Source organism: Epinephelus fuscoguttatus, linkage group LG1 (assembly GCF_011397635.1).
Source record: "Epinephelus fuscoguttatus linkage group LG1, E.fuscoguttatus.final_Chr_v1".
Taxonomy (NCBI): Eukaryota; Metazoa; Chordata; class Actinopteri; order Perciformes; family Serranidae; genus Epinephelus; species Epinephelus fuscoguttatus.
Window position 1 is genome coordinate 16,971,572 of NC_064752.1, and position 26,433 is coordinate 16,998,004.

General features: G+C 40.1%; 2 protein-coding genes across 3 annotated transcripts; one reads left to right on the forward strand and one right to left on the reverse strand.

The window, feature by feature from the left end:
* The first annotated feature begins 3,957 nt into the window (after positions 1 to 3,957).
* rtf2 (replication termination factor 2) lies at positions 3,958 to 25,983 on the forward strand. Its single transcript, XM_049575609.1, has 9 exons — positions 3,958 to 4,131; positions 4,532 to 4,626; positions 4,826 to 4,919; positions 5,469 to 5,608; positions 6,004 to 6,082; positions 20,844 to 20,954; positions 21,154 to 21,208; positions 22,907 to 22,978; positions 24,293 to 25,983. Exons 1-9 carry the CDS (start codon positions 4,063 to 4,065, stop codon positions 24,493 to 24,495), a joined length of 918 nt encoding a protein of 305 aa, XP_049431566.1. The 5' UTR covers positions 3,958 to 4,062; the 3' UTR covers positions 24,496 to 25,983.
* gcnt7 (glucosaminyl (N-acetyl) transferase family member 7) lies at positions 9,898 to 16,771 on the reverse strand. 2 transcript variants are annotated; one of them, XM_049575596.1, is made up of 5 exons: positions 15,904 to 16,771; positions 13,868 to 14,120; positions 12,958 to 13,699; positions 11,617 to 11,709; positions 9,898 to 10,196 (listed from the first exon to the last, which is right to left on the reverse strand). In XM_049575596.1, exons 2-5 carry the CDS (start codon positions 14,069 to 14,071, stop codon positions 9,964 to 9,966), a joined length of 1,272 nt encoding a protein of 423 aa, XP_049431553.1. In that variant the 5' UTR covers positions 14,072 to 14,120; positions 15,904 to 16,771; the 3' UTR covers positions 9,898 to 9,963. The 2 variants fall into 2 exon arrangements, with proteins under 2 accessions (XP_049431553.1, XP_049431544.1); XM_049575587.1 differs by having other exon boundaries at positions 11,617 to 11,712; positions 15,904 to 16,767.
* Positions 25,984 to 26,433: the final 450 nt, after the last annotated feature.

The window sequence follows — 26,433 nt, forward strand, 5'->3', positions numbered from 1 at the left end:
TCCTTATTTTTTATCCAATTTCTGTCACCAAACTGACGATCCCTGCATACCTAACATCAGCTTTTTTAATGGATATTTCATATTAGATTCAATGCATAACAATAATAGAACAGAATAACTGATAAACTGTAAAGTTAACCTAAATTGTGACCGCGAAAACTGCAGGAAGTTTGTGTAAAATGAGAGATATGGGTGAATTCTGAGCAGATTATTTCCTGGCATATCACATCAGAGATGAGTTTCCTGATATTTTTAGAGAACCCTTTTATGATTCTCCGTCCGTTTGTATTTTTTTCTGACTTTCTGACAATCATACATACTTAATAGGCATCTTTTTGGACAAAGTCGGTGTTTTCTTCTCCCTGACACTTTGCCATTGTTGTATTAGATCTCTTTTCTAATGCAAATGAGGCTGTTTAGCAGAAAGGGAAGGCTCTGTTGGTACAGCTTGTGTTCGGGTCTTCACTATATGTTTACCCTGTGAGATCATGAGACTTGAATAATAATCTAGACTTTAAAAACAACAATTTCATTCCCTGTTCTTTGACGAAATGCTGAGATACAGGCCGACTGTATATATTTTAAAAAAAAGTGTTCTTACACTCCTTAAAATCAAGAAGGCCTCACGACCCTCACTGAAGCTTTGGCAACCCCTAGTGGCTGTTAAGACTCCCAGGTTGGGAACTAGTGGGCTAGTCGATCAATGCGTCCATGGCTAATTATATAAATATGATTAACTGACAGCAATGTTCGCAAAACAATCCAGAGAAAAAGTTTGTTCTAGCTTCTCAAAAGTGGCCATTGCTACTTTTCCTGTTTTATATTTTATTCAGGGGTACAGCACCAAATTCCAGGCCAAGCTGTGCATAGGCGACTTCTCCTCTTGATCCACGCCTCTTTCACGTACCTCGATTCCCCCTTTCTTGGGGAAAGACAGGACGCTGTACATTGGTGCTCTGTCAGCATAAGCACTCACTCACTCGGTTGTTGCTACTGTAGAGACAAACCATAGTGCAGGAATGGACTAAACCATGTTGCACCTTTCAGGGGTGAGAGGAGCCTCAGAGAGCTTCCACTATTTTTTTTAATACAAAGTTCAGTCTTATTTTACAGCCATTTTTTTATGTTGTTATGGTACTAATTACTTGGAAATATAAAATTGCAAAAAAATCCCAAACCTTTAATTCCAGGCTTTTTGAACAGCCCCCCACCTCCCACTGGGGCCCTGGGTAATCAGTCCCACTCCTCCCCCACCCACTACAACGCCCCAGATGATATTAAATTTAATGTCTTTGGGTTTTGGACTGCAAGTTGGAAAGACACAAGCTATTGAAAGATTTCACACGGGGCTGTGGGAAACTGTAATTGACATTTTGACATTTTTATTGACACGACATTTTATGGACTAAACCATAAATTACTTTTGTACAAAAAATCGACAGATTAATTGACAATGAAAATATTTACAGGCTGCAAACAAATTAAGGTTTTTCTCTAGAACACACTAAAAAAATTCCCTCACAGCATGGCGTTACCTGAGTTAACAACACAGATCAATTTAGTGCACTATGGAAATATGGTAAACTATGACAAGAGAAAGGATTCACCTCTGAACCATCCCCCATGATAAATCCAAGTAAATATCCCTCTTCTCTGTTCCAAATAATTTCCTTCCAACTGTGTCCAGAGAGATTCAGGAACTAGGCAGTTTGGTTTTCCTCCTTCAGAGGGCTTTAGCTCGGTTGGCTGCAGGGCTAAGGGTCCAGCTCTATCAACTAGCGCCAACGTAAACACAGCAATTCCTTCCCAATTAGAAACGCTAAATGCATTGGACTCGGTGCACTACCAGGGCCGGTCCGTGCAATTAATGCAGCCTTGGGTCTCCACTGGCTGCCTCGGATGGCTGAGATGGTTAAGATGTATACAGTTTCAGTTCAAGGCCAGTCAGTGGAAGTCTGATTGGGCAGGTTGGACTCATCATGCAAGTATAAACATGAGGTTGGATGGGCGCTTGGTGGTTGGGGTTTTCTTTGGGTCAGCCGTGCTGGGTAGCACCACAGCAGGCCAGGAAGATATGTGTGGTAGGAAGGTCAATCAGAGGGGGAGATTTTGGGGGAAGAGGAAGTTGCATTTCAGCTGTGCAAACTCTTCAGATTCAAGTGTAAAGCTGGAGAGGATGGAGATCAGAACAGAGGAGGTCTATAGGGACTGGCAGTGACACATCCTTGCTTTGGATTGCAGTAAGTTCAGAGGTGAAATGACACAGGTTACTGCTATATTGCAGTTTTAAGGTGATTTGAAACTCATTTGATAAAAATGTAATCAACTAAAAAACTTATAAAGTGCTTAAAAAGATCAGGATTGTATTCATTTAAAAATTAACATGCAGTCTGCAGTGTGAAATCACTTCTATTTATTTGCATCCCATAAAGAAAACAAGACTTTTAATGTACTCGTTCTCATTCTGTTGTCATTTCAGGTAACCTCAGCCATATTTGAGCTGTGACAACATGTGTCTCTGTTGCATGGAAGCTGTGTTATCTGGACTAGAGCAAATGTCAAGTTTTTTAACTCCCCGGTTTCTATCCATTCAGCTCAAGTGGCTCAAACACAGGCATTTTTAGGATGACCTTTGCATGCTAGAATACTGCAGGATGATTCTAGAGCTATATATTTGTCTCAATTTCACCTAATAGTTTTTGAAACTAGACTTAAAACGGTGTTAACATTTGATTTAGAACTTTAAAATGCATAGCACAGGAGCAAGTACAACCATATGTCACTTTTCACTGAGACTTGGATCACTTTAATAAATCACTGAAAACAACTCTCCGTGGCTCTGCAGTTTTGAGCTCAGCAGAAGATGCAAGGCAGGGATAGACGACCATTGTTCTAGTCTCCTTTTGTCCAGTGGCCATTGTGCATTGTGTGTTCCTGAGTTCCTGGTTTGCACTATCAGCCTGGGGCACTCCACTCTCTCAAAGATAGTTTGCTAACAGAGCTTTTACTCCATTGCCTCTAATGAAAATCCATACTAAACATTTAGCTCTGTGTGAGAAAGGGGGGAAATTCAATAAGACACATAACACAATTTATAAATTACAGGAAGAACCAATCGAACCAACAGGGCAAATGGAGAAATGTTTTTATGTTTATATTTGTTAATTTTGCCACATTTTGGGAACCACAGTAACAGCCACAGCTGCGTGGTAAGCGTCAGGCTGAAATCCTATTTTTCTTAGCCAAAATGAAGTGCAGTGCTGTGTTTTTACTCAGTCTTCTTTTCCACACAGATTATCAGTCATGCCGCCAGAGATGTCTCCACTGAGGTATTCCCCAAACTAATGGTCGCTCTTGGACAGCGCCATCGATAGTAAACTAATCTGCAGCCTGCAAGGCACAGGAAACAGATCTAATTAGCACTCATTGAACTATCTTCCAAGGAAACTTTCATCTTTAGACCACTCTGGCAACGGGCCTGAAAGCCAGACTAATGTCACTTACTAGTCCTGGGTTTAATGGCTGACTGAAAAACATTTAAAAGATGGATGGGCAGTCAAATAAGGAAGTCATCTGTGTGGATTGTCTCATTATGTTTACATGTATGGCTATGACAGTTATAGGTACTTTTGAAAACGAATAAAAGTGCTTAAAAAAGGATATTGATGAAGCAATTATTACGAGTTTTTATTGGTAATAAGTTGCTCAGTAAGTAAAATGCCCATGTTTCGTCATCCTGCTGTTAAAGGGAACATCTTTATATTTTTATTTTTATGGTAAATGGTAGGCTACATTTCTACTCCTGCTGCCTGCTGCAAAGAAACTAGTAAACTGATATTTGGGCTGATGCTTCCACACTGTGGCTGATGCTACAAAATACACATGTAGAGCTGTAGTTTATTCATTCAGCCACTGGAGGGCGACATCAAACCAATCGCACATCCCGCGAGCTTTGCAGATATCTCGTCGTTTGTTTACAACCTCGGGACTTCCTGCCTCTTCTAGCAGCTTTGTTCATAGTAAGCTAACTGAGTGAATAAACTTCACAAGTCAGCTTTCAAGATGGGATGTGACGGTGGCACGATTCCTAAGAGACACGAGTTGGTGAAAGGGCCCAAAAAAGTCGAGAAGGTGTGTTACGCTTATTTTTTTTCCTCGCTTTTCAAATGTATAAAAGCGTTGCCAGTTGTTTGCTAGCTGTTAGCTAGCTAACAGGCTAACAGAGTTAACGTTAGCTTAAAGATATTTGAAAATGCTTGGCGTTAAGTACAATTTACGTATTTTATTTAACGTTACGTATAAAGATATGCTAGCCATTTACCGGCCTTGTCTTGTTAGACGTTATGCAAACGCAGTTGGGTCGGCTAACTACTCCTTAGCTTGCTAGTTAGCTAACGTTAGCTTCGTAACATAGTACAGCTAACCTACGCTAATGTTAGCTCAGTCGCCTTACAGTGAAGAAGAAGCCCAGTAACGTCTATTATATGTGTCTGGTGTACTCCTACATTATGTTAACTGTTGATGTGTCCAGGTTGATAAAAATGCGGAGTTGGCTGCCAAGTGGAAATACTGTGCCTTGAGCCAGGAGAAACTCAGACGCCCCATTGTCGCCTGTGATCTGGGAAGGTGAGAGTTTGCCCACTGTTTGTACATCTTTAATCAGGCAAAGTTAGCTGCTAAAGGGATCTATAATGTGACACTAAATTAACATATTGTCTTCGTGGCATAGATTTGAGCTTGTCATGACCAGTTGAGCCCATCCATCCAGTTACCAACTTATTGCAGCACACTATGTTCTTAAAGTCTTCTCCATAATATGTTTCAGGCTGTATAACAAAGATGCTATCATTGAATACCTCCTGGATAAGACTGCTGAGAGACCCAATGCTGAGGCAGTAGCTCACATCCGTGGGATCAAGGTATGTTGCAGGGCTGCAATTAACAATTATTTTCATTGTCGACTAATCTGTCGATTATTTATTCGATTAGTCGACTAATCGTTTTATCGAAAAATGTGGTAAAATGTTGAAAAATGTCGGTCTGTCTCTCCCAAACCCCCAAATTATGTCATCTAATGTCTTGTTTCGTACTCACACCAAAGGGTTTTAGTTCACCGTCACAGGGGAGTGTGTAAAGCTGCCAATATTTGAACGTAAGAAGCTGCCAATAAGAGTATTTTGGGTACTTTTATAGTACTTTTCTATGAAAAATGACTCAAACCGATGAGTCGACTACTTAAATAGTCACCGATTATTTTAATAGTGGATTAGTCATTGATTATTCGACTAATCGTTGCAGCCCTAGTGTGTTGGCATTGATGTTTACTGCTCCTATTAAAACACAGATATTTCCAGTGCTGCTCTGCTCTGTGTAACTGTGTCTGATTTTATTTGTGTTGCTACTTGTGTGCATTTGTATGTGATGTCACATTTGAATTTTGCATGTTTCTCTGTCTATGCCCTGTGCAGGATATAAAGGAGCTTAACTTGACTGATAATCCAGAGTGGGAGGGAGAGAGGAGGAATACTAAAGGAGACAGATATGAGGACATCCACTGCGGAATGTTCATTTGCCCTGTTGTTGGGTTGGAGATGAATGGCAAGCACAGGTAACAAACAACAAGTAAATGGTCCACAACCTTGAAATGATAAAGAGGCTGGTGCTTTTATTGCGCTAATTGTAATGCATCAAGTATCATCAGAAAAGGTTCTCCATTTGATGTAAAGATCAACTCAGTGCATCCAGATTAGTTTAGTACTTACCAGGTGAGACTTTAAAGATGTAGATTGTTAGATTTTGTAATATTCAGTGTTGATCACAATGTGCTATTAAACCTAATATGTGTTGTAAAAACTTTTGGCAGAACTCAGTTGTTCTCATCACTGGAATTAAAAAAAAAAAAAAATCCACCTGACACACTTGTATTCACAATTCACTGTCTGCAGGAAATGGCACGAAAGGTACAAGATTTCACTTTCAAATGCTTAATGTTTCCATTTTCAGGTTCTGTTACCTGCAGACCTGTGGCTGCGTCTTTTCTGACAGGGCTCTGAAGGAGGTCAAGACAGAAATCTGCCACAAGGTGAGAAATATTTCCTCTTTTTTTTTCTCAGCTACTCTGTTCCAACTTTCTTTGATACACCATGGTTTGCCACTTATGATTGCATTTATTAATTTTACTAATAGATGTTTAATCTTCCCGTCCACTAAACCTCTCCATCTTTGAACAATCGATGTCTGGCAGTGATTCTGCTTCTCACACACAGATATCTCTCACTGCTAATGCTTGGTAAATAAGCAGCATTGTTATCAATGTAGATAACACACTAGCAGTCTGGCTTTGGCAAGGTTCCAGATGCACAATCTGTTGCTCAGATGGATAAGATTGAGTGTCATGTATATGAAGTATAATGTTTTAAAGTTCCCATGGGAGGTTTTGAAATCTGAAAACAGTGTATGCTAGTACGCTGTACACTAGTTGAATAAATTGTGTTAGGTATCCAGAAACTTGGGGTAGCTAGAAATAAAAACATAGTTTGTGCACTGTTTACACCTTCCCCAGTTTTATTTACACTACTTAAGGGATTTAGAAGACTAGAAATACTCAAAATTATAAAGAAAAAAAGTGAGGAACAGCACATATCAGAAAACCTGAGGAGATGGCCTGTCACTCTAAAGTCTGAAGTTTATAATTATGCAGATGGCTTACAGGTTTGTGTTGAAAATAGATGGATATCTTAACAGTTTTCTGTAATTACAGTTTTATGGATAATCCAAAATGACAGCCAGTTGGGTTAAACAATGTCACAGTGAAAGAAAGTAACAATAATAAACAACAACATCGCATTTCTGAAGACTTTTAACCTCAGTTATCCTAACATATCCTTTACAATATATTGGGCTCAACAAAACAACAGCGGCAGCATTAACAAAAATGTGACTAGCAATAGTTCTAAAAATAGTTTTGTTTATTTGTTGCATCTGCTGATGAATTGTCTGCACATACTGTATCTGTTGCAAATCCCTTTGTAGACCAATGGGAAGCAGAACCTTCCCAGTCTAACCTGAGATGTGTGATTGTCTTTCATGTTTGGACACATTTTAATTAATTAATTCCTCTTTTCTGTAAGTAGTTTTGGTTTTTTGTTTTGGACATTATTTCTTTCGTTGTTCAAAGCAGAAAATTGTGGTCACAGACCCAGCTAACCTGAGGACGTCACTCTCTTTCGTCCAGTATCTATTGGCATCTTTAGGGTTTACCCTTTCTTCTTTTTCTGTAACTGTTCCTCTTTATGAGCGGGTTCTGACAATGAACCAAATGGAGCCACATGGGAGGCAGAGGCCAGCCTATGAACAAAGTGGAGTCCTGACCTGATTTAAGTAACTTTAAAACTATGATAGTAATTTCTCATGCACAGGCTATTATGAGGCTGCAGACAGCAGATTATATCCAGCCACTGTTATTGTTTCCGTGGAGGTGAAAGCATCTTGGCACAGAGCGCTTGTTTGACTTTGCCAGAAATAGGGCCTGAAACTTTAGGAAAAGATACAGAGCATCTTGTGGGAAACTGACGCTGTCTGCAGATATTTTTCCTTAGATAGACTTATGAAGCAACACACAGGATTTTTTTTGTATTTATAGCCAGTGACATTTAGGTGGACTTGACATGCTCTTTACTTGGGCTCACATTTGGCTGGCATAGTGTGGACTGTTGTAGGCAAATTTGATGAATATGTCAGAATGTAGTTATAGGACTTCACATTTCCAAGCAAAAAGCACACAAAAAGCAGAATTAAATTATGATTATATATAGCTCATACAATAAACATGTCACAAATGTTGGACAAGTGCTGTGGATACATCTTTGCATAGCATCTCTCCTAGTTATGTGAAGCAAAAAATGACACACTTAATTGTAAACCACTGGGCAGTCCTAGGCCGAAGTTGTCTGTAAGGGTTCAGATTCAAGGTCATAGCTGGGCTTCTGTCTCTCTTTATCCCTCTTCCTCTTTTCTTGAAGGTGAAGTCTGCTTTATTCCCATGCAGTTGACAATCCCTCACAGTGGACAACTTCTTTCATCCTTTGCCTGTACCTTTAAGCAGCATGCCCACACTTATACCTGATGTATAATTGTGGGGGCAAATAAAAATTACAAAAATAGTTGTGATGCTGTCACAGATTTGGGGCATATTATTATGAGCACTCAGTGTTTCCCATAGAATTAGCACCTATTTGTAATGGTAGGTTAGTGTGCCCCAACACAACACAACACAACAGGATGTCATCACTGCTTGCCATATTTTGTCACTTTGGCTGAAACCCTGCAGCAGTGGTTAACATCTGACGCTGAGCTATTAACCTCACACTGTGTGGCTTGACTCTGTTTGGTAATGTTGGCTTTGTGATACCAACGTATAGCCTTGTCACTGTGTGTGTTTGTGTGTATGTGTGTGTGACTCTGTACCTGGCATGGAGCTCCAGTCCTGCAGCACTAGTCTCGTGATAAACACAGAGAGAGAGGGGTAGGGGATCTGAGCAAATAAATATGCTGCACGCAACTCTGCAATTAAATAAGATTTTACCCCTTGTCAATGGTCAGATTTGCAGTAAAGTTTAGGTGATGGGACAAAATCGCAAGGTGGCACAGAATTCATGAGGAGTGGCTGAGTTTGTGATAATTGTTACAGTCTCAACATTACAAAAAGGGAAAAGGGAGTTTTTTTTTATCATTATTTATTTGTTTATACCCACTACTCTCTAATACATAAAAAAGAAAAAAAGGTAATCAACAAGTTTTTGTTTCTTTCCAGCTCTCTTTATTAGTTCTTACACAGAAATTAACAGCATTCACAAAAACAGTCGAGGAAACAGGATTCTGTAATGCCTATAATAACCCCCATCTCACTCCTATCAATTTTCCTGGATCCCACTACCGTCTACCTTCCAGGATGTTTGGGTCTCTGTCACCCACCCATGAAAAACAATCACACACACGCAGAACAAAGACAAATTGGAACCATGCCAAATGACAACAACAGATGAAACAGAACAAAACAACACAAAAAGGGGCAGCTCAGTTTATTTTTATGAGTTACATCACTGATAGTCAGTGAGTCAATAAGGTTGCCAAATTTTATAGAAAGTCATAAGGGATCCTCTCAGAGAGAATCTGATCCTCCCACGTCCAATGCACTGCAGCACTTCATGAATCCATCTGTTATGAGTAGGAAGGGAGGAGTGCGTCCATTTAAGGAGAATGAGTCTCCTAGCGAGTAAGGTCGTTAAAGCAAGGACTTGTTGTGCAGTCTTGTGCATACTGGACGCGGAGGAGATTCTGAAGAGGGCAGCAAGGGGGTCTAGATCTACTGTTTTCCCCAGTACATTACTAATTATCTCAAATATAGCAGCCCAATTGTGATAATCGTGTGCATGACAGGAACATGTGTACATAGTCAGCAGGTTAACTTTTACACCTATTGCAAGAATCAGTGCTGTCTGCGTATATAACCAAGTGTTCTTTAACTGGACTACACACTAAACGACAATAAGTTAAACAATATTAATCAAAATATTAAATTAAATTAAACAGTAGGAAATGCATTATCAGTTGTTTATGTAATACTTTACAGTGTAGTTGTCTCACATAGTATCTGTTGTATACTGGTATATAGTTTTGAAACTGAATTCATAGAACCTCTGCTTTAACTAATTTACTATAAAGATATTTTAGTCCATACTGTCTTCTTACTGTCAAAAAGAGCAGTCGTCTTCCAGTATGATAAATAGATAAATATGTCTGTAAACTATAACTACACTGCAGAGGAAGTGGGCAGTGCTTCCTCCTGCCGTTCTCAGTTCAGTTTTTTCTGTTCGCATTTTCGACATTCACAGGTGCTGAACAAGTGCATATAATCGAAACTTCACGTCACCCTACCTTTTTCTGAGGACACCAAAAGTGATTTCATGCTCCAGCGGTGCTGTGGAAATGGCTGCTGCTCTGTGTGGCCAGCAGCCATGATGGCTCTATGGGAACAGTTGCCTGGCTCAACACCTTGTTCCTGTGCCACTGCTCCAGGCAGTCGATGGCCTCGGGAAAGCTATTAGTCTCAAACTTATTGGCAAACATGCTGTTCCTCATGACGATCCACGGCAGGTCTTCAACTGCAAAGATGCAGATGTCTCGTACATAATGCCCTGGAAAACAACAACAATTTTCGTTATGTACCACTACATTACATACATTAGCTCTGAGTCTGTTTTCCAAACATTTTTATTGTCACATAAAAATCCTATTTTTTGAAATCGTTTATCTGTGACAGGTCCTATAAAACACAGACTAAACTTATTAGAGTGTACATCATATCAGATAAATCCTCATATCTGTTCTCTTATCATCTTTTGTTGAGTAAATCTTGTGTTGCCATAGACAGTAATTGGTCCTGTAATCCTGTCTGGAGCCAAAGAGCCAAACACAATACAAAAAGGAAGGAGCAGACAGGGTTTATGTCACATGAGGTAGGCTAATATTTCTGCACTGCACAGCACAGAGTGTAGAGATTAATTATACCTAAGTTAAACATTACATATCTTGTAGTGCACATTTATCTTGTCGAAATACTTCCAAACATCACTCATATGCCAGGTCGCCCCTCTGTTTATAAGGGAAGATCAAGTGATGTCTGACTGAAAGCGTCGAGCATTATCTGCAGCTGCGCAGATCTATGATGTCCAACTCAAGAACTTGAGTACTTATGCCCATCCCTAGTGTGTAGAAGTGAGTTTGACCACAAAAATTTAATACTGTAAAACCTGAATTAGTAGCCCGGGGTTTTATTTGCTTAATCACTGAACTCAGCAGGCTTATGTTTGGGACAGGCGTCTATATGGCACAGGCCTTTAATTCCTTTTTTACTTAACTGTATACTTGCTTCTTACTTGGCACTCATTTCACGGCACTTTAGGATTACGGCACCCGACATACCGCCCCAACAACACTTATCCTGTTAAAACAATATTCATAACTTTTTTTTATGAAAAAACCTTGATTCTTTTGATCGTTGGACCCTTATGGACTAAACGAATATGAATAATTTACCGGGTAATCGAGGAATGGACACTTTATGACTTCATGACAGCGTCAGAGGAAGGGAGTCACCACTTGTTTTTTTTAGTCATGTTGGCAAATCTGAATGAATTACCATCTTCTGTGGTGCTCATGGTTTCAGTAAAATGAACTGAACCAAGTTTACATAAAGGTAAATTTGCCGCATATAAGCTGCTGACTAACGCTAGCTCAAGTGGGTAGTCAACAATCAAGTTTTATACATCCAAAGAACTTCTATAAAATGAACTGCTTGGTAACCAGACTGGGGGTCTAATTGAGACAACCCTTTATTTGTCAAAATGTGTAGCCACACTGGGCTAGTTAAGGGACTAGGCTTTTTATTTTAGGTTTACGGTAATTCAGTAACTTTTTTTTAGAAGAAATCTAAAAGTAACAACATCCCTGCAATTGAACAAGACTGGTAGAATTTAAGACATATCAATCCATGTGGTACAGTAATTAATCAATAAAATAATACCACATTATTGTACATGCACTTCTTTACTGTACCTTTGCATCCATTGTGTCCTTTCCCCTCTTGATCCCTCCACTTGATTGCTCGGATGTCTCCTGACCAATCTCCATCTATGTTGCTGCTCGGAGCTTCTTCAAACACATAACCAGACACAATGAATTATAATTATGTTACCTAATTGAATTATCAGGATTTACTTAGCTTTCTCTGGGACTGTCACATCCACTGTGTGGCAGACAGTCCCAGATACTTTCCATGGAAAAGCTTTAGGGAAGCGGCTGTTTGTGGCTCTTTATCCAAGATGGGGAAGTGAATCTGCTAGTCAGTAAGTTCTCATCCTTTAAGCTTTTTCTGGCGTAAAACGGAAATCTGCTAGAAAACACTATTTTTTAAAGCACTACGTGTCATCTTTGTGCAGCTTGTTCAAGTGAGATTTTCAGTGCGGTGTCCTTTTCACCTCAATCACATGTCTAGTTAACCCTCCCACCTCTAAATGAGAGCAGTGCACAGCCACTTCCCTAAACTTTTCCATGGGAAGCATAAACAGGCCTAGTGTTTACTTACCACAAGGGTAATGCTCCAAATTTAAATTCTATGAAGATTATAAAAACAAAACAGTTTCCTTAAGAATATATATGTTAGCCTCATTTTTACACTAGTATTTTATAGTAAATTCCACGTACCATAAGAATTGCTAACGTCGCAACAAAATGATCAATATCAGTATTGACATCAGTTAATCTATGAGGGTTCAGGGCAAAAGCCGAAGGTTAGACTTTAAAAATAGGTTCCTCTCTCATTCCTAAGATAAAGTCTGCCTTATTGCCACCTCAGGACAGATCTGTTACCAAAAAATCAAGTGTGAGAAATGACAGCAACCAAGGGTGCGTAAAACATTGGGAATAAGAAGTGATAGTAATTATCAGAATTAATGTTATTATGAACATCTTCATTTTAAACCATATATGTGGTCACTTAAGTTCACGTGCTATCACCTTCCTTTGTGCCGTATGTGATTTGAAACAATAGTGCCACAGGTGTTACACTGGTGATGCTGCTACCAGTTTTCCCACCTCTGACTTCCCCAGAAAATTTTGCCACATATAAATATTGCCATTTTGCCCCTCAAAAAGCAGTTTAACACAAATCTTTGCCTGCCATAAAATCCTGTCATAAAAGCAGGATCCGGGCCATTATAAAAAGTTAAAGGATCAAATATGCTGTTTGACCTTGTTGCATTGATCTGTGTTTCTGTATCTCACGCCTCCTTTTATTTAAACATCATAATCACACTGGTTAATAATTAATAGTTGTATACCAGGATTTGCACTGCAGAATTTTACACCAGGTGTACCCATTTGAAACAGGCAGTTTACCTTTGATGTGGTTGAGTGTCACCCAGTAGTGCTCGTCTGGACTGAACGTGTCTTTGGACCACTCCAAGAGGTCGTTGGCTATTGGGCTTTCCAGAACAAAGTCTACAAAAGCCCTTGTGAGAGCATAGTAGGCTGTTCCAAAATAAACTTGCAGATTGTGTGGAGGAGGACCTTTCGTCAGTCCCAGCCCTTTGAGAGCTACATGTGACCCTTTTATCTCCCGGTGCTGGAGATGTGTCCTGTGCCTCATAGTCACGGGCTGCTTGACCCCAGGCGTCATGTTTCTGTCCCTCCACTCTTTGCTCTGCATGTACCGCACCAATTCCAGGTTGCTCTTGACAGGGAAATCCTGTCCACACAGATTCACCACCTTCTTCCAGCCGATCTTGGACTTCACTAGATCCTTCATGCAGTTCAAATCTGCTTTCAGGCGGGAAAACCCAGCGTATGTCACTGTCTCGCTGCGGCTGGAGAGGAAGGTATTTTCAAAGCAGCTGACTAGCTTCAGTACAGCAGTCTGGTACTCCAATGAAGACTTTTCATCCACATGAATGCAGTAGACATTTTGTGGCATGTAAATGGCCCGCAACAGGCGCACAAATAGCTCTAGCTCCTTGTGAACAGTCACAATGAATGCTATGGGGTAGTCCTCCTCCTCACGACTTAGAGGTCTTGTGATGAAGTGTAGGTCTCTGGTCAAATTGGAACATTGCATTTGACTATTCAGGATATAGTTCTCCATCTATTGATGGACAAAAAAGATATATTAACACAAAGCCTGTCAAACATGTACCCTTGTAACATTTTTAACTCCAATCGTTACTCACATTTGTTAGCATACTTCTTAAGTTTAATGTAGGTTTTTAGAAATGGGGTAAGAAAGTATATTTAGATATATTTTAAAACATACCTGGCAGTCATGGCGGTTCCACTGCACTCCTTCCTCCATGCTGGGCAGCAAAGCTTTACATTTAGTGGAGAAGGGCCTGCAGCTTGGAGGCTCTAGCAGCTTGGGCTCTGTTGGCATGTTCGTCCTCAAGTAAATGACTGAACAGATAATAGTACTTATCCCAAGGCACAACAGGAAGCTGCATTTTGCCCCCTCAAGGTGCATAATAGCCCTGCTTCACCGTATCCAAACAGCACCACCACAGATAAAACTCCTGCAATAAAGACATCCAGATTGGTTATTTGCAGTAGGGTCTCGGAACCCTGGGGGATAATAAATAGGGTTAAATATGTAGGTTAGCACTAATTGATGAAGACAGTTTTTAGAGCAAGAAATGTAGTTTAGTGTAACGAATTGAGTCTATTAATAACTGGTATTTCAGATGTGGCGGATAATTGGCAGTATATTGTCTCTGGTGTGTCCTCCTAAAACATTTACAACATTAAAAAGAAGCATTCCAGAAGTATGCAGGATTTTAATTGATCTTCATATAGTCAGATTTTTAATTATCATGCAGAGTAATAAATTACAGTTGTAGAGAGCTGCTCTTCCTCTACTTTGCACCCCAACCAAAATACAAAACAACCAATATAAGGAATTGGTGCATCAACATTTGGTGAAATGAATAGGCAAAGTATGAAGAGAGTTGACAAAGTATACTTAAATAAACCTTTTAAAAGCAGTCATGAAAGTTTTTTTCCTGTGAATATTGTCATCCCTGTGAGGAACATGATTTGAAACTAGTGCTGAAGAGATTAGATAGTAAATTAATCAACTAGCTGATCAATAAAAAAATGTATTATAATTTTGATAATCAGTCAGTTATCACGTACAAATAACAGACAGTTTGGGTGTGGGTGAGAGAGAGAGAGAGAGAGCGACAGAGAGAGAGAGAGAGAGAAAGAGAGAGACTATATTTGATTATTCCATAGATTTAAACACTTACATTAATTTAAATTCCCTGTTAAAAAAACAATTCTCAACTTATTGTTAGCAATAATGAAAGCAGTTGCAGCGTTAATTTGAACATACTCTAAAGGCTCACTAAGCAAGCTTTCGCAGAGTATTGGAAAACTAAGGTTCTCTTTAGGAGTGACGTGCAAGGTACAACACATCGCATTCTGTTTGTCAGATGATATTTATAAGGATCGTCTGAATCTCCAGAGCTGCTTAGTATTTGGTACCGAGGCACAAAGAACCTACCAATTTGGAAGGAAATAAATTACTACTATTTTGAATGACTATATATCAAATGACCCAGATTTTTCAATGTAAGGCATTCTCTGGGCCTCTCACTTGTTTCTGACATTTTCCATTAATGAGGCCTGAACAGACCTGGTACTGAAATGAACCGGTTTGGGATGTGACAGCTAAGCAGTCTGTCAAGTTTCACTGCATGCATTGTCTGTATTTTGTTCATTAGAGGTTGATGTTTGATGCTTAGTAGCGTTTGTGCACCAAACTCCTGAAACGGTCTTAGTACTTGACGTCATGCTCTTGTCAATGCAAAATATTCTTAGTCGAGCCTATGGAGTATTAGAGAAAGAATCCTAGCAGGGAACAAAGTCTCTGGGGACTATTCTTAATCCCAATGAATCTTCCGCACCAGAGTCCCCCTGCTGATAAAGCCCAAAGATACAGATATCCACAGGGGGGCTGCCATGGAAATACATACGTTTCTAATCTTCTGTCGAAGTGTCGTCACCCCTCACCCCTTACACACACACACCACAACTAAAACCTAGCATGGATATAAGGAATAGCGTACTCTTTGATTGCTCACAGTGTAACCATTTTTTTTTTTTTATCGCTGTGTCAAAAACCTGTAGATCTGTTTATAATAATCATTTCACATATCTGAGATTCATTTGGAGATTTTATCTTGAAGATCAGACTTCTACAGCTTGTATGAATGCATCACATAGAAACACGCACGTACACAGGCAGATACAGTATGTAAAGACAGAAAGCCAAAGAGTGCAATCAGAGTCATTTACCTTCGAGGTAGTTCAGTCTGTAGTCCTCTTGGTGAAGAAGTAAAACATTAGACATCAGCGTCTGTTGCTCTGAGCTTGTTAGCACAATCCATACAGAGTCCGGTGGAGAGCACAAGTCATTTCCATTGGCGCCATTGTCAGCAGCAACAGAACAGCAGCAGCCGGAGTGGTAGTAACAGCAGCCTCTGTCATATGTACAGGCTGAACTTTGTTGGAAGGATTGTTTTTGTACAGAGAGCGAGAGGCAGTGCTCTCTGAGCTTGAGACCCTGTCAGAGTGAGGCAGAGTGAGTGCTTTGCATGTGCTTTTTTTTCTCTCTGGTTGTATTCATTGCTGATTAAGTCGCTCCCCCCACATCCCCACGAGACGAGGTCTGTCCCTGCCTGGTTACCAGAAGTAACACCCACACACGCACCTGACACACCGGAACACACTTGCACCGCACACACTCTCCCGTTTTTCCACTCTCCTCCCCCCTACAGTTTCCTACTCACTGGTGCGTTGCATCTCTCTTTTTTGGTCCTCTTGCTTTCCATTATTTTTTTCAAACCCCTTTGCCTTCTTCATTTTTCTCTTGAGTAGGTTTTAATTCCAGTTCATCTGCGCAGTCAGAGGTGTACATATTGAATTATCCACAGTGTCTCTCAACTGAGCCTGGTCTTTCTGTGTCATTCACCAACGATTGTCGGATCGAGTAGCTGGTTTAGTGCTGAACTAATATTTTAATTTACTTGTTGACTGACTTGATTGTCCGGTTCTCAGCTCACTGGTGCCCTGTGTCATGTGTGGTAACAGCAGCCGCTGAGTGAGTGACTGACTTCAGAGCAGCACCCACAGAGTTTGTTTGCTGCTTGGTCAGCTTCTGAGATTATCCCTCTTGTGTTGAACAGAGCACATGGCCGGAGTTCACACCCACTGAGCCTGCATAACGGCAACACAATAGATCCCCTGCTGGTTACTCAGGGGTTTAATATTTGTGTTTGTATATGGGTGTGTTTTCCCTTTTTCGAAGCAGCTGTGCTGCTCATGATGATATTTTTGGGTAATACACAAAGTTATGAATAGATTTTTGCAATCCTTCCTCTTGAGAAAAAAATGCAGCAATGTTTAATGACTGTTTTTTTTTGTGTGTTTTTGTCCCAGAGAGTTTGTTTCCCAGTGCTTTCACACAGAGGTGCCTTGTGACCATCTGCTGTGCTCCATTTCTGTCAACAATTTACAAGCTGCTTTGGATAAATAGAATAGTGACATATCTAATATTTCAGTGCTGAATTAACAAGCTCTTGTGAGATGAATTAATCACCATAATTCAGTTAGTTAGTTCTCTTAAAAACAAATCTTATGATGTAGTGAAACGAAGCACTCTATAGTCACCCAGTTTCTTTTATTTTATTATTCGTTTTTATTTCAAAGGATATTCCTGTTGAACAAGAAAGTCTACAAGTCTGTAGATTGACTCAGGCACCCTGTCATCCAGGTAGGGCTTTCTTGGCTCAAAATGTGGTATGGTTGGTACCATCCTTAACATGTGCACTCATGTGCAGGTGTACTCTGCCTTCAGCTGGCTCAAGCAAACTTTACCTCTCAGTGGTGTAAACGTTGTAGTCTCTTCTCTCTCTTTGGCAGTGCCTTGGTGCACTGTGCTGATTACAATAGCACCACCATAATGAAGCAGTGCCACAAGTACTGTAACAAATGACAGAAATCCACCAAGTGCAACAAAGTTAGAAGAAAGTGTTTTTCATTATGACACCCGTCAGAGATTTGTTGAGAGCTGGAGATGAGAGCACATTTGATACAGATGGCTGCTTTGTAATTCTGTCAGCAGCAATAAACCCCTAAAGGGAATTTAACAAGACACAATTTTATTTTTAGTCAATAGAAAAGAAAACATAGTGTTCTTGGCTGCATGTTTGTCAGGTCGAAATGTTTGAAAATAGTTGCTGTGTGCCTATGTGTAGTGGCTTAAAAACTTTACAGAGCCACTTAACAACATAGGGTGGATGACTTCAACACAAACAATAAGTCCAGAACAAAAATCCCTTTCAAAACTATACGATCCATTTATTTTCTTTCTGTCTGTGCGTATGGTCAAACTGGTTTTACTACCCCCTCTAAAGAAAACCCCATCTCTCTGAGCAGACCTGATAGTGAACTCAGGGTTCACTAAGGTATGTAAATAATTATTCAATATGTCATGAAGGTAGGCCATTTCATATTAATAAAAAACCATGGTAAGTATAAATGTAAATGAAACCCATATGATAAATCAAGTGAATGGCTCCACTGTGTTTTGAGTCAGGGTTTCCTCTCAGAGTAAATGCAGCCTGCATGCAAATCAAGTGAAAAGCGAAGAGATGATGAGGCAGGGAGATTACCTTGATGTTGATCTCACATAATTCATAGTTCATGAAGGCGTCCAGCAGGAGAGATGCATATGGAAATAGCTTAACTTATTTTACTATTTGCCATTTCAGTCTACGTATTTTTGCTGAGCGTACCGCACAAACTATTGTCAAGTTTTTCAACACGCTGGATAAACAAAACATTGCTTTGCTAGTCAAAATAGGACTTCATCTACTTATCTGTTGTGCACCTGAGTGTGGTTTGTAGACTTTGACCTAATCATTCATTTTATGAGCATTAGCGTTTTTTAAAAGGCTTACACATTTGAATGTTGTGCAGATGTATCCGGATGATGTCTTTTAGAAGTGAGGTTAACCTTTTCCCCCAGAAATATATCTTAAAACAAGCCCAATAAGTAAACATATATTTGTTAAATGCGTGTGTAAAGGTAGGGGACTTGGAAAATCCTGTCAACACATTCAGTGCCCTTCTCAGTCAATAAGTAGAGAGAACGATTAACCATAGAACTGCTCAAACACCATCATAGGACAGTCTACCAAAAGAAATCAGCTCTGTTTTGCATCTTCCATCACAAACATACAAAAGCCAGGATTGGACCCTGGTTTCCTTCACTAGACACAAGATGACAAGAAGGATTAATGTGTTCTGAATCTAGTTTACTTGATTATTTGACGCTAAAATGTAGCAACAGCTGTTGAAATCAATACGTTGCAAATTTCCCTGCTCTGCCTCGCCCACGGGTAGTCTGGACATAATCATGAAACAGACCCAAAGGACTGTTACCTCACTCCACATGCGCACTGCACAAGCTCAGCCAGAACTCTCACTTAAGGCTGGAATGAGTGTTTTATTGCTAAACAGGTCGTTGTTGACTAAAGTTATAACCACAACTTCCCAAACTGTTAATTGACTTTCTAATAAACTGGATACAGGATTCAATGTACGCATCTGCCTTTACTCATATGGGACATGATTAAAGCTTGTTGACTGAACTCTTGGGGCTGTGTTCACAAACATTCTGAGAGTATTCCCAAAGAGCTCCTGATGTAGCCCTAGACATTTCTAGCAAGGAGTCATAGCTTGGGATTGTTTGAGGAAAACTTTGTGAGCAAAGAGGAGACAGAAACGTTAACCATAGTGAGGTGCGTTTGACCTGGGTCCAAGGCGTGATGCATTCCTTTAAAAGCCGTGATTGATTGGTCTTTTGTGAGCCTGCAAGGTGTGGACACCCTGTAGAAATGAAGCGAACTGGGGCACAATACGAGGCTGTTAAAGTGCTGTCATTGTGAGCACTATCGCTCTGCCGATGGGAGGTTGCGACAGACCTGTCATCACTGCTGCAGTGATGACAGGTCTGTCTGTCGCATTTATTTTCAGTTGCTGTATATCTTAGTGTTGTGATCACTATCATGTCTGGTGTTAGTGTGATGTAAGATGTGGGCCCATCTTTAATAACAGCAACCGGAAACATTATTACCGCACGATCTAATATGACGCCTTTCATTAACTCACTGTTTCTTGGCGTTATTTCTCTTACCTCTGTCTTTCTTCCATTTTTTTTCCTCTGCCTCGTCACAAGGAGCAGCTGATTGTACTAGGAAGCTTTGTGAATACGGCCCTTTGGTTGCAGTTTTTCTGACAGAAGTTGTCCTTTGTGCTAGTATCAGTGTATATCATGTAATGACAAATACTTATTGAAATATATGTCATAGCGTAGCATCAGTACAATATATACGTTTCTTCCCTGTTCCAAAACCAAAATCAAACCCTGAAAAGTGTAGGGTTAGCTAGCTAGCTACTGAAGATATAGCCTACTGAATGTATACACATGCTGCTTTACTTTTTAATGATTATAACAGTGAAAACAAGACCAACCCTGCTGTACAGGAACCAGTGAAGGGAAGCAGGGAAACTTTGCTCATATTCAGCCAGCTGTGTGTCAGCGCATTGTGCGCAGATGAAAGTTGTTTGACTTCCCCCAGAGATCCCTGCCCATCCGGCAGCAGAGGTCTGGGTGCTGGCAGTGGCATGGGAGCGAAGCCAAACACGGTTCAGCTGCACACACTGTGATGCCACACAGCTGGTTCAGTATTGGCAAAGTTTCCCTTTATATTCATTGTCTTGTGTGGCGATCAGCAGTGATGTGGTGGTTCACTTTTACACTGTGATCTGTAGCCTATAGTTCGGCTTTAGCTTCTAACTATCTTTGTCTTTTTAACCTGTTGTTGCTGCTGAGTCAGTTTGACATCCTGGATATATCCATCAAACACAGACTGTAGACCCCTCTGTCTGCTTCTCTCTGGAATCACCTTTTGTTTTTCCAAATATGTGATAATATTTCATCAGGGAGTGCAGTTAGTTACAGTGTGGGCTCCATGCTAGCTCTGACAGCTTGACGGACCATCACAAAGGGGCGGGGCTAAGTGAAGGGTCATTTGCTACAGGGAGTGTTGACTTGCTTTACTTACAAGTTTTAAGGATATATGAGTGTAATACTTTTACATTTGTTGGAAAAGTGTTTTTTTCCTGTGTCATCAGTGTGTCTGACCTTGGTGGGCATGTTTGTGTTCTAGTGTGGGGATGCGTTTAAAGTTGAGGATATCGTAGTGCTCAATGGCACTAAGGAGGAGGTGGAGAAGCTGAGGGAGAAGATGGAAGAGAGGCGGACCAAAACCAAAACTAAGGTGGGTTTTAATTTAAAAGAAAACAAAAATATTTTGTGTTCTTGAATTTGAATTATCTGCTAGTCTTTGAGTAGTATTTGCCTTCACATGGCCAACTTGTAATTTTTTGCAAACTGAAATGATCCAATCATTAATACTTGTCTGGGATTATTTTTTACTTTAAGGTTTTCTAACAGATATATTTCCCTTCCTGTTTTAGAAATCAAAGAAGAGCAAAGCAGCTGAAACTGTGTCCACAGCATCAGAATCAAAAGGTTTGTGTGACGCCTGGTTGAGGCACCATACTTGATGTGAAGTCAAGTCTGTTAAGCATTTACATAAACAAAACCAAGCAGCTGACAAAACCTTTACTTGTTCATTTGGATAATGTTTTGAATGTGATGTAGTGGAGTTAGTTTGGCTATTCAAACCTGGAACTCGCATGGAATCTTAGTAAATACCTCCATTAAATATTTAGATGGAAAAATACAGTGAAGTGTTAGAATGACGCTGCAGAATGTGACACCGTCAGCTATAAACTTAATTACTGGGGTTTGGTAGAAGGTAACTTTACACTTGGCTCTATCTTGGTATCGGTATCGGATCAAAAGTGAAAAAGTTGGATCGCAGCATCCCTATAAAATGCCATAGGCTTGTGCTAGTAACATTAGCATGTTGAATTGGTTTGGAAAATGTGTTTTGTAATGGAGCCGAATTTTGTAACCTTACCTTTGTTAAGTGTTGCTGTGGTCCCTGGCTTCATATGAGTATAGATGTCCGCTAGCTGCTAATTTATACAATGTAAAATGCCTTAGGCTTGTGCTAAAAACTTTAGCATGTTGTATTTATGGGGAAAATGTGTCCAGATAAAGACAGGGGCTTTGTCTGTGAATGCTGCGAGTTATAGTGAAGCTGATTTGTGTACTTGTGTTTGAAATTGTTCCTATTAAGTCATGTTTAATGTGTGTTTTGGGTGTGTTTTGAATTAAGTCAACTATACAGCACTTCACAGAAACCCCACTGCCAACTAGTGTTTTGGAGGTGTAACTGCAGAGTGACACAGACACACCACTGTGCAAGTAAAAATGCTCACAATGGCATAGGCCACGTGTGTAGACTCTGAATAGACCTGACACACGAGTATAAATCCCATTTGAGGCATTGGATTCATTTTTCAGCCTCAGTGGTTGCTGCCTGGTTAGTTGAGGTGCTGTTTGTTCATTTCTTCTTTAACTATAACAACACATCTATCATATAGTGACAGAGGATTTAGTGGATTAGTTTAAGATTAGTCAGAGTTTTGGTCTCTTTTTATAAACTATGATGTGTATTACTCATATCTCATTTATTTTGAATAAGCAAATGAATGCAAATCTTATAAATGGAACAGGCACACTGGTTTTACAGACTGTCCCCGTATTTTTTTCACATCTTCGATCAGCACCTGCGGTATTCTGTGTACTCGGAGAGCGTTGGTGTGGTTTCCTGTTTAGCTCTCCAGAATGGCACAGGGCTGTCACCTCACAAGTGAACAGGATGTTCGCTGAGAAACACTCAGTGTTTACACGTGTGGCTCAAAATCAAGAAGTTTTGATGAAACAATAAAAACGCAGAAGTGCAGCTTTTTCCGCACCTTCCTGTTTATGTAAAGCATATTATAGAATGCTAAACAAAGTGTTTATTATCAGATAAAATGTTGGAAAACAGACAATTACCAGCCATTATCTCCATGTAGATACAAAGGTTGTAGTTGATTAGAAATAATATTCTTAAGGATGTTAGCAAACAATAGTGTATTCAGTTTAAATGAGATGCCCGTTAATGCAACGTTTTGTAAATATTTATCCAGACACTTTGTACTTATTGTATACTTTTTTTCTGATCATCTACATTCTTATATTGTTTATTGAACATAACATTGCATGAAGTCCACTGTCTTAATCCAACTATCCGACTCTTGTTTCTTCCTGCAGACACAACGCAACCTCCAGAAGTGGATGTAGCAAGGAGCTCACTACAAAATGGTGGGGAAAGCAGCCAGTCAGGTAGCTAACCACAGTTTTCTTTAATAAGACAAACAAAGCTTAAATGTCGACTTAGCCTCTCTGAATCCGAAAAAGGTGCTAGTGCTGACCATAATATGTCTGCCAGGACTACTGTAAGAAAATCTTCCCCTCCTTCAGACAGCATGGGTGGCAGTAGCTCAGTCCATAGGGACTTGGGTTGGGAACCGGAGGGTCACCGGTTCAAGCTCCAAAATATGGAGCATGGACTGGTGGCTGGAGAGGTGCCAGTTCACCTCCTGGGCACTGCCGAGGTGCCCTTGAGCAAGACACCGAACCCCCCAACCGCTCGGGGCGCCTCACCAAGGGCAGCCCCCTCACTCTGACATCTCTCCACTTTGTGGAGGTCCTGTTTCTGTATGTGTGTGTCTTTCGGACCTGTGTGTAACTGACAAGCAAGAGTGAAAACATTGAATTTCCCCTCAGGGGGATTAATAAAGTAAATAAACTTAACTTAAACTTATGGTATTCATTCTGTTGAGAATTAACAGGCTTTATTGCCAGGTAATTAAAAAAGATTAAAGTAGTGCATACAATCAGCTCGTCATTAGCTTATGTCCTTACTGAGCAAGAAACGTTTAATGAAACGTTGGCTGGATGTAATATAAAACACAAAATCTAGTTTGAATCCTAGACTGTATATAAAGCTGGACACACATCTCCAATTCCCTCCACTGTGCAAAAATGAAGCCTAAATATCCCGGATAAAACACTGCCATCTTGCACTGGTGACGTCTTTTGGAGCCAGGGTCAATGCAGTAGTGATTGGAAGTGGGGCCGCTGTATTGAGTTCCCACCTGTACACACGTCTGAACAATAGTGAGCAGCACTATTGATCACGAGCACACCAATTGACACACACAGCTGTCAGTTGTGATGTCAAACCCTTTTTTTATGGCATCGAATAACTAAATAAAACGGAACTTATTAGAAAAATTGAAAATTTGAACACACATCAGCTTTATAAGAGCTTCCTAAAATGACAGAAACCATCTTTGGAAGACATTTATTTAATGTGTGCTTTGATTTTTTTTAAAGTTTGGCCCATATATGTTCAGTGAATAAATCCCACTCCAGTGAGATTATTTGTTTATTATTGAATAAAATGAAGACAGAATTATAACACTATATCATAACAGAAGCAAAAAAAAGAAGGAAAAAAAATGCTAGTTTAAATATAAGTAAAGTTCATATTCCTGTCCTTTAAATTGTTCTCATTCTTTGCCTTGTTTTCTCTGTTCTCATCTTCTTCCTGTTTGTTTTGTCCTCCCTGTCATTTGCCATTTCACCACCTAGCTGTGGCCGGATCGTCCGGATCCTCCAGCTCCTCTAAAGGCACCAAGTCTTCGACATCCTCCGCCACCGCCACCAAAAGGTCCATCCAGGAAATGACAGAGAAGTCGGAGGCCTTCAAATCACTGTTCACCACCCACAGCTCTGCCAAGCGCACTAAAGATCAGACATCCAACTGGGTCACCCACACCCCGTATCACTTCTAGTAACCATCACCCAGAGCTAACATCACCATTTTTAGATTGCCTCAGTAATTGTGACCCATCACTGATAAACCTAGGTCTACAAACCCCAGCTCCAACACACACACAGATGCACACACATTACCCACGACCTCTAATAATGTCATCAATGCGTGGACTCATTCCCCACTCGTTTCGTCAGTCCCCAGTAGCTCAGTGTTTACATGTTGTGAACATTTTGTTAATAACTCCCTAAGCTGTTCAGACTCTTTGTTTTGTAACCTAATTCCTCCCCCATGTATTCGCTGGCATCTCGGTGTTCTCAGTCACAAGTGCTCTGAGAATTGATGCTAGGGTGACTTTGTTGTTTCTGTCACTCTGCTGTCTCCTAGTGGACAGAGTGCAGCTTTTTAAAGGGAGCTCTAAATGGTTTAAAGGTGGTGTCAGGTCATGTATAGGCTCGATTTCTCTCCTTAGTTGGGGCAAAAAACCCCTGCAAGAACTCTACATCTTAAAGCAGGTACACATGTAGAGCAGTGATTATTTTTCCCCTTGTAAGTTCTCTAAGTATGAGATTGCCCCACTTTTTTTATGTAATATATTTGGAACGTTTAGCAGAGGACATCCAAGTGATTTGTATTCATTGGGGTAGTGGGTTGAAAAATAGAGTGACAACATAAAGACAGTTTAAGGCTTATTTATTAAAGCTTTTGATGCTCACGAATCAAAAGTGCTCAGCAAAAGACAAACACAAGAAGCTGTGATGTTACAAGACAATAGATAGAAACTTAGCTCAGTGATGTTCCTGGTTTTTAAGCATCACAAGTTTCAGTTTTTCCAAACACAGTGCTTCTACCTGTCTGTTGACATGACAGAAACAACATATGTTATGTTGGCTTCCAGTTTAAGCAAAATGTAGGTTAGTTTAATCAAGTTTAGATTTTTTAAGTGGCAATCTAGAAGATCTCAGTATTGTGTGATTTGGCGACACCTGCAGTTTGTTGCAGGAGCAGCAACTGTGGTTTAACGTTACAGGTCACAGAGTTTGTGTGACTACAAAACACACTACTGTTGTTTTAATAAAGATGTCAGGCAATAATTGGCCTTCTCCCATCATTCTGTGAGCAGCTGTGATCTGATTCTGAGCTGCACACGGCACAAGTCTGCGGACAGCAGTGAACAGTGAAAGGAGTTGTTTACCTCGCTAAGTTGGCTGCTGCTCCTTGATCTTGTTTTGTAGATGCATTTTAATGAACAACAGCGGTAAGTGCTCAGCTCAGGTCCTGTGACTACTTCATAATTAAAGGCAATGCCTGTTTTGCCAGTTAAATGATATTATTGTAAAGCATTCAGCTCATTCAGTGATAGTTACTGAACAGACATTTATTTAAACGAAACTCCTTGAGATTATTACTTAAGAGGAGATTAAAAATGGGTTCTTCCTGTTTTACAGTTTCTTTTTTTGCATGTAATGAGCAAAAGCCAAAATAAATTTCTATTCTGTCCTATGAAGATTGTTTTCCTCGCTGTGTTTTGGTGCATTATGTAGCCCTTATTACAAGTAGAATGCACAACAAGTTGCCTTTGTTGGGTGTTCCCCCTGTAATATAAAGCGTGGCTACACAGGGCTCTGTGTGCAAGGAAGAGAAATAATTACCTGTGGTGACAGCAGCAGCAGCAACTCCCTGTTGTGCCCTTCAAGGGAAAATTCACACCAAAAACAAACTATAAAAAGATCCTAAGAAGTACAGCAGCTTACGTGTGTGTGTACACATGTAAGAGGTGAGAAAACAACATCTGTTATGAGTGTTAATAGTGTTGATCGGGACGCCCATATGGCTGCATCTGAATCCATAGATCTTTCAAACCGATATCCTGTTGCTTCGTCGCAGCCACACACTTACGTAGATATCCACTAATGTCTTCTGATGTTTGAGGAAAACAAAACAGAAACTTTGATCA

Coding starts and splice junctions, on each gene's coding strand:
- gcnt7 (XM_049575587.1), bottom strand. CDS start 14,071: ATGCACCTTGAGGGGGCAAAATGCAGCTTCCTGTTGTGCCTTGGGATA. Junction 13,700..13,867: donor GGAACCGCCATGACTGCCAG/GTATGTTTTAAA, acceptor GTCCATCAATAG/ATGGAGAACTATATCCTGAA. Junction 10,197..11,616: donor AGGACACAATGGATGCAAAG/GTACAGTAAAGA, acceptor GTTGTTTTCCAG/GGCATTATGTACGAGACATC.
- rtf2 (XM_049575609.1), top strand. CDS start 4,063: ATGGGATGTGACGGTGGCACGATTCCTAAGAGACACGAGTTGGTGAAA. Junction 4,920..5,468: donor CTCACATCCGTGGGATCAAG/GTATGTTGCAGG, acceptor TGCCCTGTGCAG/GATATAAAGGAGCTTAACTT. Junction 5,609..6,003: donor GAGATGAATGGCAAGCACAG/GTAACAAACAAC, acceptor TTCCATTTTCAG/GTTCTGTTACCTGCAGACCT.